The following is a 17,261-nucleotide window of genomic DNA, read 5'->3' as shown; positions in this document are numbered from 1 at the left end:
GGATACCATTATTGGATCCTACAATGTGAATGGTAATTCCATTAGGAGGGGATCACCAAATTTGATAGAGAGATAATGTAAATTGTGTAACAAATGAATGCAGAGTATCAATATTTATAAACTTCTTCATGTCTTTTGAGAAGAAATATATCTCTTTACCAAAAGATGTATCTTATCTAGGAAAATTTAAATGTTTCGCAAAAACCACCAAATGAAAAGGCACAATGTTTAGGGTTTTTAAAAATATAAACGTGTCGGTAATTTATACAGCCACGTGGCACAATGAGGATTAGTCAACAAAAAGTCAAACGTTTCAACTATTAGTTATTATATAGATATAGATATGAATTTGAAATAATTAGATGAAAAAGATCATTTCATATCACAAATATATTTTATTCGAGTAAAATCTCCAATAGTCTACACACACAAAAGGCATAAGGATACAATTTCATCTAAAACATAGCAGACACAACAAATTATTTTTCTTATTACAATACTATACATGCCCTTTAGATTCAAATCTTAGCTCACACGCCGATGTGTCTTACAAGTTCAACGGACCCAAATGAAACACAACCATCTTTGTTTTTTTAGGCAAAAAAAAAAAAACTCAAACTTAAAACATCACAAAATGTAACCAACAAGATTAGACAACCATCCAAAACCATTAAGAAATGCTAGTACTTCCAAGAGTTGGGTTTAACCATTGCTCTACTCCAAGCCAAACCTTTTCCTCATTTGTCCAACAAACTCATAAACCTTCTTTTGGTCAGGAAGAGTCTTGGCCACAGTCTCTTTTTGCAAGCACCTCTTAGCCCATGCAACAATCTTGGGACACTCTGCCTCCATGTTGAATTCTCCAAAGGTCTCAATTGCATAGAACCAACTGTAGAAGGGGATAAGAGAAAGGTCCACAAACCCAAATGTTTCAGCCCCAAAGTAAGGCTTGTCCCCAAGCTCTCCCTCCAATGTCTTGAAGATTTCAAAGAATTCCTTCTTGCCTGCCTCTTTTTCTTCTCCTTTGGTGGTCCATATCTTCCTTGAAACTTCATAAACCTACATATTCCAGACATTTTACTACCACTTGGTCCACTTCCCACATATTATATAACATGCATGAACAATGACATTGACAGTAGTGAATTTCAAATCAAGTCCACTGTACTTGAAACCTAAGCAAAGGTGGAAGGCCCTTATAAGATGCTCTAGATTTCAGGACATTAATCTTACTCAAATATATTAAATCCGCGGAAATTCACTTTCTTTTTCTTTTTTTTAATAATCACAACAGTTTCTATGGTTTGCTAGAACTCACAAACTTTAATCATGTTTGGTCAAATTAAGTACTAGAGTCATCATGTCTAATTGAATCTTACAAACATCATCACCTTGACAAGACCTGAAAAATACTAAACTCTAATAGAATCTAAACATTAAACACATAATAGTTTTTTTCTTTTTTTCAGAGAAATCTGACGAATCCAACTTAATAATCTTTTTAAAAAAAAAATACAAAAACAAAAACAGATCATACAAAAGGAAAGAAAATGAATAGAAATTGCAGAAAACGTACCTTCTTATCAACAAAATCAGCCCAGAACCTGGCATGAGCTCTCTGGTAAGGATCAGTGGGTAGCAATGGAAACTTGTCCTTCCAGACCTCATCTATGTACTGAACAATGATGAGGGACTCACATACCGGTTTCCCATTGTGGATGAGAACTGGGATCTTCTTGTGAATGGGGTTCATCTCTAAAAGCAGAGGACTCTTGTTCCTCAAGTCCTCTTCCTTGTACTCATACTCGATACCTTTCTCAGCCAGAGCAATCCTGACCCTCATCCCAAACATACTTGGCCAGAAATCCAACAGAACCACCTCGTCCGCCATTGTCACAGAACTCTAGGTTACGAAGCAAATGGTAAAGACAAGTGAGAATCAGGAGAATGCGAAGACACTTTTTATTTTGAGAATCAAATGCAAAGACACTTGGAACACTTGGAAGAGTACCGGGACTTCTAGAGCGAGGCGATGGGTCCGACTAAATTATTAATCAATAAGATATATTCAAATTTTTTCAAAAAAAAAAAAAAGATATATTCAAATTAAGCGTGATGGGTACGCCTCCTAATGTTGATAGGCAATGGACTCTACAGGAGTCTTCCGGAAGAAAACCTATTTTTGTAAAAGCATTTGGCATAAAATGATACCATGTCATTTTTACCAAAATTTAATAAATAAGATATGTATATAAAAAATTACTATTTATTAACATATGTCTAATTTACATTAAAATATTACTTACAAAATAAGAATACTTTTTCACTAACTCACTTTTTCGAAACAACTATAGATTTATTATTATTTTTAAATAGAAAAATAGATTATGAATTATCATACCAATTAAATAGGTTTAACTATAACAAATTTTAAATAAAAAATCCCCATTCGTCCACTTCTTCTTCTTTTTATAATTCTTAAAAAAAAAAAAAAACAAAAAAACAAAAAAAAAAAACAAAAAACAAAACAAAACAAAAACCGACATGGATAAACACATACAAATCCCAAAAATAAAAAACCTCCCACTAACCCACATACAGTTTATCCGTTTCCTATGCACACATTACACACCAAAACTGCCTCCTCACTCTTCTTCTTCCATTCCATTACCTTCCCAACAAGGCAACAACCACAAACCAACCCCAAAACTTGATCACTACAACGTGACTGCAGTAGCCATGGCAGGCAGGCAAAGTAGCATTTAAATGAATATTGCTAACAATACATTTTTGGTTTTTTTTTTTCCCCTTACTTTGTTTTTGAAAAAGAAAATTGAAGTGTTTACAATTTGTTAAAGTAGGTTCCCAAAAATTTTGACACTGACAATGACAAATGATAAAAATTTCGTACAAGTTTAGCATCTTATTTGTTCTTCACCCTATAGTTAAATAAGCCTTACACTTTTTCTTTAATTGGAAAATTACAAAATATGCCCATGCTTTGGCATATTGGTCTATCTAAACATTGATGACAACATTTATTTTAGGAACATACACAGTGGTGCCACTTTCCTTGGGGAATTCTGCAGCCGTTTTTATTATACACAGTAAGTGCAATTCTCACTCCCAGAGCTTATAATAATTAATAGGTAACACTTCAAATACATAAACTATATGTTTATTTGATTGGTAATTCTTGTTTAATTGGGATCCCTTGCTTCATAGGATGATGCAATACACATGAAAATGAAAACTGGTTGTTGCTCATATACAGTTTGATTTAGAATGGATTTTCAATGATGTTAGTAAATCCATATGAACAAGCCCAAGGGAGAGGCATTTGTGAGCGTTACAATTTTCATTAGATACCAATTGAGTAAATAAACACTCTCTCTTTTGGTCATTGTTCAATTAAAGAAATTTTTTTTCTTTGGATGCTAAGGAACCATAAACTTTTTTTTCTACACATTGATGCTTTAGAAATTTCATGTTTGAAGACTTGCTTTTCACGATTTTTTTTTTTTAAGCATTCTTTGAACTTATTATTTTACATTTTACTTTTCCATGAAATCTAATTGACATTTTTAGGTAATGCCTTGATTTCTATGAATTCTCTAATTTTTTTTTTCTTTCTCTGTCTTAGGAGCTGGGAGGTCTGCCCTAGATGATGATAGTAGGAAAAACTATTTGCCCGAAATTCATAAGTTAGTTTGATTTGCACCAAGGCATTGGTATTTGTTTCTATCACCATTTTAGGAGGAATATGAGATTAGGAAGGGGATCAGGGGATAAAAGAAGGGCAAGGGAAGTTTAGAAAATTGCGTAAATATGAAATATGTGGTTACAGGCTTACTGCTTTCAATGAAATCTATTATCCTTTCTCTCCTTCTCTTTAATATGCCCCATCCTCTTAATGTAAGTTCATATAATGTCAAATGCTTAAAGTCATATCCATATGAATGGATTTGGAAATGCTTTATGGTGGCTTCATCTTTGTCTTCTCAAAAAAAAAAAAAAAAAAAGAAGAAGAAGAAGAAGAAGTTCTGTTTTGTTTTTGTTTATTTTTCGTGTGAGGACTATGCTGTGAAATTTCATAAATTTTTCCTATTTAGGAAAAATAATGTGAAAAAAAAAAACAAACTAAAAATAAATCACAATTACAATGGGAAGATATATATTGCATAGAATATATTTTGCCTTTTTTATAATCAAAATGGAGGGTGTATTTGGATTTTTTTTTTTTTTTTTTTTTTTTTTTTGGTAAGGGACATTCACACAACAATTTTTTGTAGTGGATATTCCCACAACAATTTTAAGTATTGTGTCTCATGATTTTAAACCATTGCAAATTTTTCATCCACATTCTCACCTTTTTTTTTATTCTATTATTTAACCACTAGACCATAGACTCTTTTTCTTCTTCTTCTTCTTCTTTTTTTTTTATTTTATTTTATTTTATTTTATTTATAACTCCAGTAGAAAATGGGATACAAGGATCCTCAACTCTAAACTAGCTTCTTCTTCTTCTTCTTCTTCTTTTGTAAAAGTTTACCCATGAGCACATGCTCAAAAGCTAGTTTGTTACTAAATATTTTCTTCCGAAGAGTTGTGTTGTGTGTTGTTGTAGAGATGATGTATGAGAATATTATTGTGAAGAGTAATGTTCATTATGTAGACTCTAATCCACATCTTTTTTCACATACACTCCAAATTCACACGATTTCAAATGGGTGTGCGCGCAAAATTTTGAAATCGTGACTCCAGGTCATGAATTCTATTGTTTTGGGGTGTGTGTGTAAGACTGCGTGGATTAGCTTATGTACAACAATTTTTTAGTTATGTGAAACTTGTTGAAGAGAGTTCACATAGTATTGACACAACATGTATCTCATTAAGGTTTTGTTTGTTTGAATGAACGAAAAAGTGGGGGATAGAAAATAGTTAGAAAATGGAAAACTGGGAGAATAAAAAATATTTTATTTTCCACCCTATGTGTTTGGTTAGAGATGGAAAATTGAGGGATAAAAAACTAAAATTAACCCACCTTTGTTTGTTGGGTTACATAAGCTTTTTTCCTTCCTCTTTTTTTTTTTTTTTTTTTTTTTTAAGATACTATAAATAAAATCGATACACATATCTATTAGGAAATTTTAGAATACACAAATCAATACACATATAATTAATTTATAATTTTTTCTAAAAAAAATGTAATTTATAATGGGCTAATTTGTTTTTTTATAAATGTCAATAGACTGTGAGGACAAAGAATAAAATACATCCTCAATAAAGAAGAGAAGAATAGTGACTGACATTTCTAAAATAAAAATAAAAAAAGAGTCTGTGGCTCAAATTAAACCACAACCACATCCAAAAAAAAACCAAAACACATCTTTTTTTTTTTTTTTAAATATCAACATAAATATTTTTTTATTAGAATAAATCCATCAATGACATTATGTAATTAGTAGGAAAATCAACCATAACAAGAGAAAGATAGTTGAAAGGAACATCCTTCATCCAAACAAATGAAGGGGAAGAAAGTTTTGCTCTCCTAGCTAAGGTATGTGCTGCAATATTACCTTGCCTATAAATAAGAGAAAAAGAATAATTCCTTAAAATTTTGTTCTATATATAAGTATATACAATGATAGGGTGTAAAAATGATTTATAAGTTTGGAGAGTATATCATTTGTATAAAATAATAAAGTGAAATTCAAGTTTAGGAAATTTTGACCGATCGAAGTGTTGAAGGAATTGGTTCTAAAAGTTGTTGTCAGTTCAACTACTAGCTCGACCAATTGAGATCTTTCGATTGTTAGCTTGACGCCTAGTTTGATCGATCGAGATTGCGATAAGAGTTTTCTATTGAATTTTTTAGTAAATGTTATGTACTTTTGAAAAGGTTTTGCATCTAATGGATGTTTTTTAAAACTTTGTAACTCTTTATTGATACCTATTGAAGGGTAATAACCCTTTGGGTATAAATAGTGATTCATGTTCACTTGATAACTAATCTTTTTCTCCCTCTCTCTATAATTATCTCAGAAAAAAAATTATAACATTTGCTTCTACCTCGTTAAAAAGAAATAATAATAATAATTCATCTAGCTTACTTTGACTATGATAGCAGTGTTTCTCAAAAATTACACCACCACAAAACACAACACCACAGCAAATCTACAACTGAATTGTTAAGCAACTCACCTTGAGTCTACGGGCCTATTTGGGATCAACTTATTTTACTGAAACTGAAAATTTTTTACTAAAAGTATTGTAAATAAAAATAAAAGTTAGCTAAAATATTATAGTAGGACCCATAAATAGTACCAAAAAGTACAGTGGGGCCATAAATAGTAACAAAAATAAATTAAATAGTGAAATAAGTTGGCAAAAAGTAAGCTATCCATATGCAACCTAAGTTTTTTCAATTTCAAGAAAATCTATTGTCCACGTGTATGGTTAAAAACCTCACACTTAGCAATGTTAATTAACATAGTAATCGCATATCTCTTTCTCTCTCTTCTAATTTTGTTAAAGTAACTAATTTTTTCTCTACTCCCCAGGTAATATGTACGTGGTTCTGCTTCTTATATTTTTATTTTTTTAATTGATAGATATTTTATAATATAACATATAATATAATAAACTAATAGTTTGATAAAAGTATATAATATATCATATAAATAAATAAAATAATGGAAGATTTTAGCAATCTTTAACCAATTAGTAAATTTTTATCTTAATTTTAATACTAAATCTAGGTCTATTGACAAATTAAAAACTATTAAGTTATAAAGTACTTTACTATTGAAAATTGCTTATAAAAAAAATATTGAAATGAGTTATATATTTTTTTTATTTGGCTCCCCAACACAAATTTCTAGCTCTGCCACTAATATATATATATATATATATATATCCAAAAAGTATATCAATATTAACTAATATTAAAATATTTGGTTCCTCTAACTAAAGCAAAATAACCTCCTATATGATATAAAATACTTTGATTGGTTAGGTTTTAACCTTTTTTTTTTTAAGAAACAAATACACACATAAAAGGAAGTGAGGAAAAAAAAAATTAATACAAAAACACACCACAAACTGTCAAAACTTCACCAAAAAAATCATGACAACTAAAAAAAACAAAGGGGTAAAGGAAGATATACTACATCCCAACAGTAACTAATAATTATTTGTTAGAATTTTGGATTTCCAAAATACAGACGACGTCATTGCTTTGGTCATATAATTTAGGTAAAAATGCAAAATTAACCCTCTAATTTTCACATTTTTTCATTTCAGTCCTTTAACTTTCAATTTTTGTCAATGCAGGGTTCCGTTACAACTCAGTTAGTAACTACTGTTAGACCCACTGAAACGACACCGTTTTGCATTTTTTTTTAAATTCGGAATTAAAAGAAAATAAGAAAAATCCAAAAAAAAAAAAATAATAATAATTAAGGGTCGTCGTTCCCCTTCCCCTGAATCAAAACAAAACAAAGAAGACCCAATTTGAGATTTCTGTCCCCTTCCATCTCAATTCTCTCAGATTTCTGTCTCTAAATTTCTCGCACAGATCCAACACTTCCTTCATCAACTTGAGAACTTAAGAGAGAGATTCAGTCTCATTCTTCTTTAATAGAAGAGATTTTCCGAAGGCTAAGTATTGGTTAGCGGGCTAAGTACTGGTTAGTGAGCTAAGCATAGTGATCGGAGCAAAGAAGCAAGGCCTTAGACCGGCTAAGCAAAGCGACGGCGAGGTTTTGGCCTAAGAGTTCCCACGCGGTACGAGATATAGCGAGATTGACATTGAGGAGAAGTTTCACTGCATCATCGGCAGAGATGGCGGCGGCGGCGGAGTTGGAATTAGAGAGAAGATCAGTGGCTTTCTCAAAGAAGAAGAAGAAGAGCGGAGTTTGGGATTGAGGTTGGAGAGGTCAACATAGGAGTTCCAGAGACGGTAGCTAAATTGAAGAAGACGATTTTCTTTTTTTCTTTTTTCCTTTTTTTTTTTCCAGATTTTTCTTTTTTTCTTTTAATTCCGAATTTTTTTTTTTTAAATGCGGGTCTAACAACAGTGACTAAATGATTTGTAACGGAGCTCTGCATTGGCAAAAATTGAAAGTTAGAGGACTGAATTAACAAAACTGAAAATTAAAGGACTGAAATAAAATAAAAAATGTGAAAGTTAAAAAGTCAATTTTACATTTTTACCTATAATTTATCACTGTAGCATTGCTGACTGAGTGAGTGTTGACTGTTGCCTTTTTGTCTCATTAAACTTTTCTTTAAAAAAATATTAATAATCAACTGTTGTCTTTTATCTTGTTCCAAAAAGGAGTGGTTTTTTTATCCCCCTGCTTTTAGTAGTGTTTTCACTTTTCTATTACATTAGTTTCTGACCTACATCCAAATGGGACCCATTAATCATCCAATTGTGTTGTTGAGGTATAACTAATCAGGACTCAAGAGAGTTTGCATTCTTTGGGGATTCAAAGACTGGTTTATGGCCGATAAGGGTAAAATTGTGAATGTGAATACTCATGAATATAGTATCATGAAGCGACGTTCAAAATAAACTCGTCGGCCTCACTTGTCATAAATGGCAGTCAAATAGCTTTAGGACGTCTACAGCTTTAGGAAGACGGGGTTAACTTGTCATAGATGGAAAGTTGACACTACTAAGCTCAAGGGAATAGGCTAAGCTAATGATCCTGACGAGGGAGTAAGCAAAGCTGACAACCCCGACGAGGGAGTAGGCGAAGCTGACGAGGTAGTAGGCGAAGCTGACGACCCCGACGAGAGAGTAGGCGAAGCTGACGACCCCGACGAGGTAGTAGGCGAAGCTGACAACCCCGACGAGGGAGTAAGCGAAGCTGACAACCCCGACAAGGGAGTAGGCGAAGCTGACGACCCCGACGAAGGAGTAGGCGAAGCTGACGACCCTAACGAGGTAGTAGGCGAAGCTGACAATCCTGACGAGGTAGTAGGCGAAGCTGATGATCCCGACGAGGTAGTAGGCGAAGCTGACGACCCTGACAAGGGAGTAGGCGAAGCTGACGACCCTGACGTGGCCTTGCTTGGTCTCCACGTTTGCATATATAAAGAAATATCTTGCGCCCCACGCTTGGTGTAAATTAAAAAGACTTCTATAAGGAAAGGATTCTGAAAAATACGCTCATGAGGATTCCTATAAGGAAAAGAACTCTACACCAAGGAAAAGAGGTCAACCCTTTACTACTATAAAAAGCCCCAATACCCTCACAAACTAAGGTACACATAATTGACCCCGCTCTAGCACTTTAGAGTTGTGAGAAGTTCTAACTTAACTTTCGAAGGGTATTTGGCCGGCACCACACCGGTGCTCTCTACGAGGTCTTCTCTTTTTGTTGTGCAGGTGTTGTTTCGAGTGTGCGAGAACCGTGTTGCTCACTGGTGATTTTTTCGGCATCTTCAGTTGGCGTCGTCTGTGAGAAGCGTTTCGCAAATTGTAAGCCATATTATCGCTTCCCAGAAAAAAGAGTTGCATGGTGCTCACTCACTCAATGGCAACCATTAACGACGTTCAAGAAGAACAACCACCCACGACCGCCCTCGAGAGACAAATTAAAACTCTCGTCGCTGCCGTGGAACGCCTCACCAAACAAAATCACGACCTGGAAGAGCAGCTACGCCAGAAAAACACAACACTAGATAACCAAGGAGCAGATTAAGAAGGAACCAGCATTGAAAGAAGGAATCAGGAGGGACCACAGGCCAGTAACGCCCCAAGCAGACCGGAGCGACAAAACGTGAGCCTCCCCTCCCTCGTGGATACGGCTCCACCACCTATTATTGCGGAGATGCAGGCAATGAAGGAACAAATGGAAGTTATGATGAACACTCTTAAGAAACGAGTGTCCAGCGACCTTGACGATCTTGTTAACCGAACTGACTCGCCATTCACCGCCTCCGTCAACTCCTTACCCCTGCCGAGTAAGTTCCGCATGCCATAGATAGATAGTTACAACGGGGTCAAGAACCCTCTAGATCACCTAGAGACCTTTAAGACCTTGATGCACCTTCAAGGAGTAGCAGATGCGATCATGTGTAGGGCTTTCCCTACAACGCTGAAGGGTGCGGTAAGAATTTGGTTCAGCCAGTTGACACCCAACTCCATCAGCACCTTCAAGGAGCTAAGCGCTTAATTTGCTTCGCACTTCATTAGGGGACACAGGTATAAGAAGTCTACAGCATGCTTGACAAGCATCAAGCAGCAAGAAGATGAGACACTAAGGTCTTACACAGCATGCTTTAACAAAGAGGCCCTTTCAATCAATGAAGCTGACAACAAGATACTTATAGCGAATGGGCTGTGGAAAGGTAAGTTCCTATTTTCACTATACAAGAACAACCCGAAGACTATGTCGAACGTGCTTTACAGGGCAACCAAGTACATGAATGCTGAAGATGCACTTCTGACTCAAGAGAAGAGAGAAAGGCAGGGGGATACGCAACAGGACAGAGGGCGGAAGATGGCAAGAATTGGAGACGCTGGATGGACAGAAGCTACACCACCCGTGGAACACCAAGCACTTACAGAAGTACTACAAGTAAAAAGGATGGCATGAAGAGCAGTACCCCTTTATTTCTAGTTTACCTTAGTGAATTTTAGCTATACTCCTCAGTTTTTCTATTTACTTTAGTTTTTGCTAAAATAACTCTTTTAAAGCCCAAAGGGCAGGTCTTTGTTTTCTTTTTAAGAACTACTTTTTCTACAAATGTGTTTATTATAATAAAAGGAATTTATTCAGACATGGCCGAAGTTGCCTATGAGTGGACAGTCACTATGCAAAGTTACCTACGGGTAGACACATGGCCAAAGTCGCCTACGGGTAGACACATGGCCAAAGTCGCCTGGTGAACGGTCACTACGCTAAGTCACCTACAGGTAGACGTGTGGCCAAAGTTGCCTACAGGTGAACGGTCACTACGTTAAGTCACCTATGAGTAGATGCATGACCAAAGTCGACTATGGGTGAATGATCACCATACTAAGTCGCCTACAAGTAGACGACCAAAAAGGTGACGAGGCACCTAAATTTAGTCACCTCAATTAGTCCACGACCCTAAGTGGACGACTCACAAGGTGACGAGGTACCAACACTTAGTCACCTCAACAAGTTCACAAACTGGAGGAATCCAAGTCTACAAAGTAGACGACCCTAATATGCAGTCCATCAAGTGGACGACCTCATCTCAAGAGGATGAAATGTTATCAAGTCCATAAAATGGACAAGCTTATTAAGTCCACAAGATAGACGATTTCATCCCAGGAGGATGAAAAAAATTATGAAGTCCATAAAATGGACACAAAGTGGACAACTATGTGTTATTAAGTCCACAAGCTAAACGACCTTATTAAGTCCACAAGGTGGACGACCCTATTAAATCCACAAAGTGGATGACATTGGTAAGTCCAAAGTGGACGACCTCATCCTAAGAGAATGAAAAATTATTAAGTCCACAAAGTGGATGAGTTTATCATTAAGTCTACATATTGGACGAGTCAATTAGTAATACCCATGAAATGGATGATTGCGCCAAGTCCCCAAAGCGAACAAGCCCATAAAGCTGACGAGTTCGTCCACCAGAGGATATGACTAATATTACAAAACGACGGTTTTAACATAAAAGATAACGAGATGAACAAGTCTACTGAAGAGACGAGTTGGAATTGTCCAAATGGAAAGGACTTAAACTCCATAAACCTGTCAGTTTAAGCTGACAAGATCATGGAGTGGGGGGTAGCTGATAAGGGTAAAATTGTGAATGTGAATACTCATGAATATAGTATCATGAAGCGACGTTCAAAATAGACTCGTCGGCCTCACTTGTCATAAATGGCAGTCAAACAGCTTTAGGACATCTACAGCTTTAGGAAGACAGGGTTAACTTATCATAAATGGAAAGTTGACACTACTAAGCTCAAGGGAATAAGCTAAGCTAACGACCCTGACGAGGGAGTAGGCAAAGCTGACAACCCCGACGAGGGAGTAGGCGAAGTTGACGACCCGAACGAGGTAGTAGGTGAAGCTAATGACCCAAACGAGGTAGTAGGCAAAACTGATGAACCTAACGAGGTAGTAGACGAAGCTGACGACCCCGACGAGGGAGTAGGCGAAGCTGACGACCCTAACAAAGTAATGGGCAAAGCTGACGACCCTAACGAGGGAGTAGGCGAAGCTGACGACCCTAACGAGGTAGTAGGCGAAGCTGATGACCCTAATGAGGTAGTAGGTGAAGCTGACGATCCCGACGAGGTGGTAGGCGAAGTTGACGATCCCAACGAGGGAGTAGGCGAAGCTGACGACCCTAACGTGGCCTTGCTTGGTCTCCACGTTTGCATATATAAAGAAATATCTTGCGCCCCACGCTTGGTGTTAATTAAAAAGACTCCTATAAGGAAAGGATTCCGAAAAATATGCTTATGAGCAGGGGCGGAGCCACATAGTGGCTTGGGGGGGCCGTGGCCCCTGCCAAAAAAAAAAAAAAAAAAAAAAAAATTCCCATTAGACTATGAAGAAAAAATAATTAGGCCCCCCCCCCCCCCCAACCTTAGACAGCCGGCCCCCCCTACCAATTTCTCACCCATTCTCCCAGGCCTCAATCAAAAATTAGGAACATCCTCAAATTTTAAAAAAATAATAATAATAATAATAAAAAATAAAAAAAATTTACAAAGAAGCCCATGGCAAGCTAAGCCCACGGTGAGCCCAGTAGCTCGCTCACGGCAAGCCCACGCATTCTCAACCGAAAAAAAATAAATAAATAAATAAATAAATAATAAATAAATAAATAAATAAATTACAGAGAATCAAAAAATCCAACCATCACGTCGCTGGCAGAGAAATCAAATCGATGGCAGAGAAAACATACCCCAATGCCCAATACTGCCTATACAGAGCAAATCAAACTCAACAGCAAACCAAACACAGAGAGACAGAGGTTTTTATCTAAAAAAAAAAAAATCCCCAGTACACAAATAAAAACCAAACCCCAGCAAACCCACGATCACGTCGTCGCGACGCCGCAGCTCGCTCATCGTCGCCGTCGTCGCTCGCCCCTCATCGCAGATCGGAGATCGGCCTCTGCTCCAGTGCTCCCTTCGGCCCTCCCTCAAGGTATTTCTCTCTTTTTCTCTCTCTTTATCTCACTGTCACTAAAACGAAAAATGAAACAAAATTTTTGTAGATCGTAGATGCCAGACGGTAGATCGGTCATCACTCATCGGAGATCTGTCGTTGACTCATTGCTTCCTCCGCTCCGGCTCCGGCTCCGGCTCCGATAGTCCAGCCCTCCCTCAAGGTTTTTCTCTCTAACTCTCTCTCTCTCTCTCTCTCTCTATCTCTCTCTCTCTCTCTCTCTCTCTCTCTGAATGACCGAATGGTTTAATGGAAATGAAATCTGCCTGAGTCTTTTTATTCTTTTAACTTTAATAGCATCTCACTCTTTCATTGGTTGATTTTTACTTTTTTTTTTTCTGTTTGTCTTTATAAATTTGTCTTTATCTTATCCGGTTATTCTTTTTTGTTGGTCAATGGTCAGTGTGTTGGTTTTTAGTGTAAACCAACATTATTAAATAATAATTAATATTTATTCAAAAGCTAATAATTAAATTATTAGCTATCATTTATTGCAATTTTTTAAGAATTGTTTAATTGTTTATTGCTATATTTTAGGAATTGTAACAAAGGATATGTCATATGTGTTTCACTCTTTTAAGGCTATTTCTTAGGAATTGTTTAATCATTTATTACTGTAGTTGACTTCAACTTTATCTCTTTAGTATTTTATAGCCCGTATGTTTCCGCAGTTTATAACTTTTGTGTGTTACAAACGGGAATGAAACTCTCATTCCAAAATAATGTGTAATTTACTGTACAATTGGAAACAAATTGGCAAACGAGAGTTTTATTAATTGTTACGTATGTACGCGTATTTTACGTGTAACATACGCGTAATTACAAACTAGGATTAAAGCATTATAATTAATGACAAATAAATTAAAGCAATATAGTTTATTGTTATGCTAAACAACAATAATTAAAGCTATATAATTAAATTAACCAATACATTATAAAAGACAAATTAATTAAATTATTTTTGCTTTTGTTTGAGGGGTTATTATTAATTAAAGTTGTATTAAAAATGGGTTGACTGTTTAAATTATAGTGAAAATTTTGTTTTTTCCTTGAGTATGAATAACATTCATATAACTAAGCAAAAATTTCTAATTAAAATTTTATTTTTTTAAATTCTTTTCAGGTTAATTGAGTCATATTCTTAAAGCTAAAAGAATTATGAGCAAACGAAAAACAATTAATGCATTCTTTAAGAAAAAAGATGTTAGCAATTCAAAAATTAGGACACCTGTGGCTGTAGAAACAAATGTTAATACTTCGATGCCTGATGAACACCCCTCCAAATGTCCAAAACTTTAATCTGAAGAGATAGATCGTGATCCAGGAACACGTAAACAAATATGTGAATTTCCTATCAACAAACAAGATGAAATCCGACGAGCTTATCTCATAAATGGTCCATACCAACCTGAAGATATAGTCTGTCCATAAAATGATGATACTCATCGTCGTCGATTTCAACCTTCATGGTTTGTTTCACATAAGGATTGGTTGGAATACTCACCTTCAATGGATGCATTATATTGTCTCCCTTGCTACCTTTTTAGTAAGAAACCAATAGGTCGTCCCAGATCAGATGTATTCATTTCAACAGGTTTTGATAATTGGAAAAAGGTGAAAGATGGAATGAATTGTCCTTTAATTCGTCATGAAGGGAAAGAACCAAACTCTCCACATAAAATTGCTGTGAAATGTTGTGAGGATTTACAGAATTATTCATGACATATTGACAAGCTAATTGAGAAACAAACGTTAAAAGAATTAGAGAATAATCAATTGCAGCTCAAAACCTCAATAGAGTGTGCTCGATGGCTAGCATTCCAAGCTTGTGCTTTTAGAGGTCATGATGAAAGCCTTGATTCAAAAAATAGAGGCAATTTTATTGAATTGATAAAATTCACATCAACTTTCAATGACAAAGTAGCTAGTGTTGTCTTGGAAAATGCTCTTAGAAATGCCAAATATACATCACCTACAATTCAAAAGGAGATTTTGCATATTCTTGCTAATAATGTGCGAAATGCTATTCGTGAAGAAATTGGAGATGCAAAATTCTGCATTCTTGTTGATGAAGCTCTGGATGAGTCGAAGAGAGAGCAAATGGCCATCATTTTGAGATTTTTTGATAAAGAGTTTTCATATTGTGCATGTTAGAGACACTACTGCATTGACTTTAAAGAATGAGATATGTGCTGTCCTTTCTCGTTATAACCTCCACATTGAAAATATTCGAGGTCAAGGATATGATGGGGCTAGTAACATGCGTGGTGAATGGAATGGATTACAAGCTCTTTTTCTTAAAGATTGCCCATATGCTTATTATGTACATTGTATGGCTCATAGGTTGCAATTAGCTCTAGTTACAGCATCTAGAGAAGTAAAAGATGTTCATCAATTCTTTGATCATTTGGTCAATATTATCAATATTGTTGTTGGTTCTAGTAAGCGTAATGATGAATTGCAACATGCTCAAGCAGAACAAGTTAAGAATATGATTACGTCTAATGAAATTGAGGCTGGAAGAGGTGCAAACCAGATTGGTACTTTACAACGAGTTGGAGATACTAGGTGGGGATCTCATTTTCAATCTATTTATAGTTTGATTAAAATGTTTGATGCTACTTGCAAAGTTATCAATACTATTTCTGAGGAAGGGGCTAATTATAAACAACGCGGTGATGCCGATGGAGCTTATCAGGTATTAACATCATTTGAATTTACTTTAATCTTGCATTTGATGAAAGAGATAATGGGAATTACTAATGTTCTTCGTCAAGCTTTGCAACAACAATCTCAAGACCTTTTAAATGCCATGCATTTAGTTTCAACTACAAAATCACTTATTCAAAAGTTGAGAGATGATGGATGGGAGCCTTTACTTGCTAGTGTTATATCATTTTGTGAGCAACATGAAATTGATATTCCTGATATGAATGCTCGTTACACTAAAGGTCGAGGTAGATATCGTCGTCAAGATGACGATTTAACAATGGAACATCATTTTAGAATTGGCATATTTATAGTTGCAATAGACTTTCAATTGCAAGAATTGAAAAGTAGATTTTGTGAGCTAACAACGGAACTTGTCATTCTTAGTTCAGCTTTAAATCCCAAGGATGCTTTTAGATTATTCAAGATTGTTGATATATGCAATTTGGTTAAGAAATATTATCCTCAAGATTTCACTGAACATGAACAAGAACTTTTGGAGTCTCAATTGCGACATTATAAGCTTGATGTGATAAAACATCCAGATTTTCAGAATATGAGTACAATTTCCGAGCTATGTAGGGGATTAAAAATTTCAGGAAAGTCTAAAATATATTTTTTGATTGATAGACTTATTCGTCTTGTGTTGACCCTTCCAGTTTCTACAGCAACTACAGAACGAGCTTTCTCAGCTATGAAGTTGTTAAAAACAAGACTTCGCAATAGAATGAAGGATGAGCTTTTGGCAGATAATATGATAGTTTATATAGATAAGGAAATTGCAGGGAATTTCACTATAGAGATGATAATGGATGAATTTTATTCCATGAAAAATCGTCATCAGGCATGATTTGATTCGGTTGATGACCCGACCTGACCCGAATAATGGGAGATTTACTGAGGCTTAGTCCATGGAGCGGAAGCTTGGGCCGACAAAAAATTTTTGGCCCATTTTGTAACCCATTGTGAATCTTGTGTGCAGGATATAAAAGCTATTTTTTTGGTGATTAGGGTTTTGTCTTGTTGTTGTTTTTGAGAAAGAAAAACACTGTAGCCGCACATTGTAATTTTCTTTGATAATAGTGAAATCCCTGCAACTCTGTGGACGTAGGCAAATTGCTGAACCACGTAAATACTGTCTTGTGCGTGTGATTGTTTTACTTTTAGCGTTTTGTTTTCTCTATTTTTTTGTTTCTCACAAGTTTGAAATTTCGGTTGAATTCCCAACATGTTCAAGTATATAATAATATATGAAAGTTGATAATTTTGTATCCAATAGACTTAAGAATTATATTTGGTATATCTCTGTTACAACCCGACCCCCCCAAGTATGTATTCCTGGCTACACCCCTGCTCATGAGGATT

The 17,261-nt window shown here is 35.5% G+C and overlaps 2 protein-coding genes across 2 annotated transcripts; one reads left to right on the top strand and one right to left on the bottom strand.

Annotated features, from left to right (window-relative positions):
- Window positions 1–375: 375 nt before the first annotated feature.
- LOC126720808 (probable glutathione S-transferase) lies at window positions 376–2,036 on the bottom strand. The gene is made up of 2 exons (XM_050423630.1): window positions 1,577–2,036; window positions 376–1,059 (listed from the first exon to the last, which is right to left on the bottom strand). Exons 1-2 carry the CDS (start codon window positions 1,889–1,891, stop codon window positions 715–717), a joined length of 660 nt encoding a protein of 219 aa, XP_050279587.1. The 5' UTR covers window positions 1,892–2,036; the 3' UTR covers window positions 376–714.
- A 13,411-nt stretch (window positions 2,037–15,447) lies between these two features.
- On the top strand, window positions 15,448–16,746 carry LOC126721513 (uncharacterized). Its single transcript, XM_050424562.1, has one exon. It carries the CDS (start codon window positions 15,448–15,450, stop codon window positions 16,744–16,746), a length of 1,299 nt encoding a protein of 432 aa, XP_050280519.1.
- The last annotated feature ends 515 nt before the right edge of the window (window positions 16,747–17,261 follow it).

Source organism: Quercus robur, chromosome 4, assembly GCF_932294415.1.
Source record: "Quercus robur chromosome 4, dhQueRobu3.1, whole genome shotgun sequence".
Classification (NCBI taxonomy): domain Eukaryota; kingdom Viridiplantae; phylum Streptophyta; class Magnoliopsida; order Fagales; family Fagaceae; genus Quercus; species Quercus robur.
This window is presented reverse-complemented; position numbering and strand designations above follow the sequence as displayed.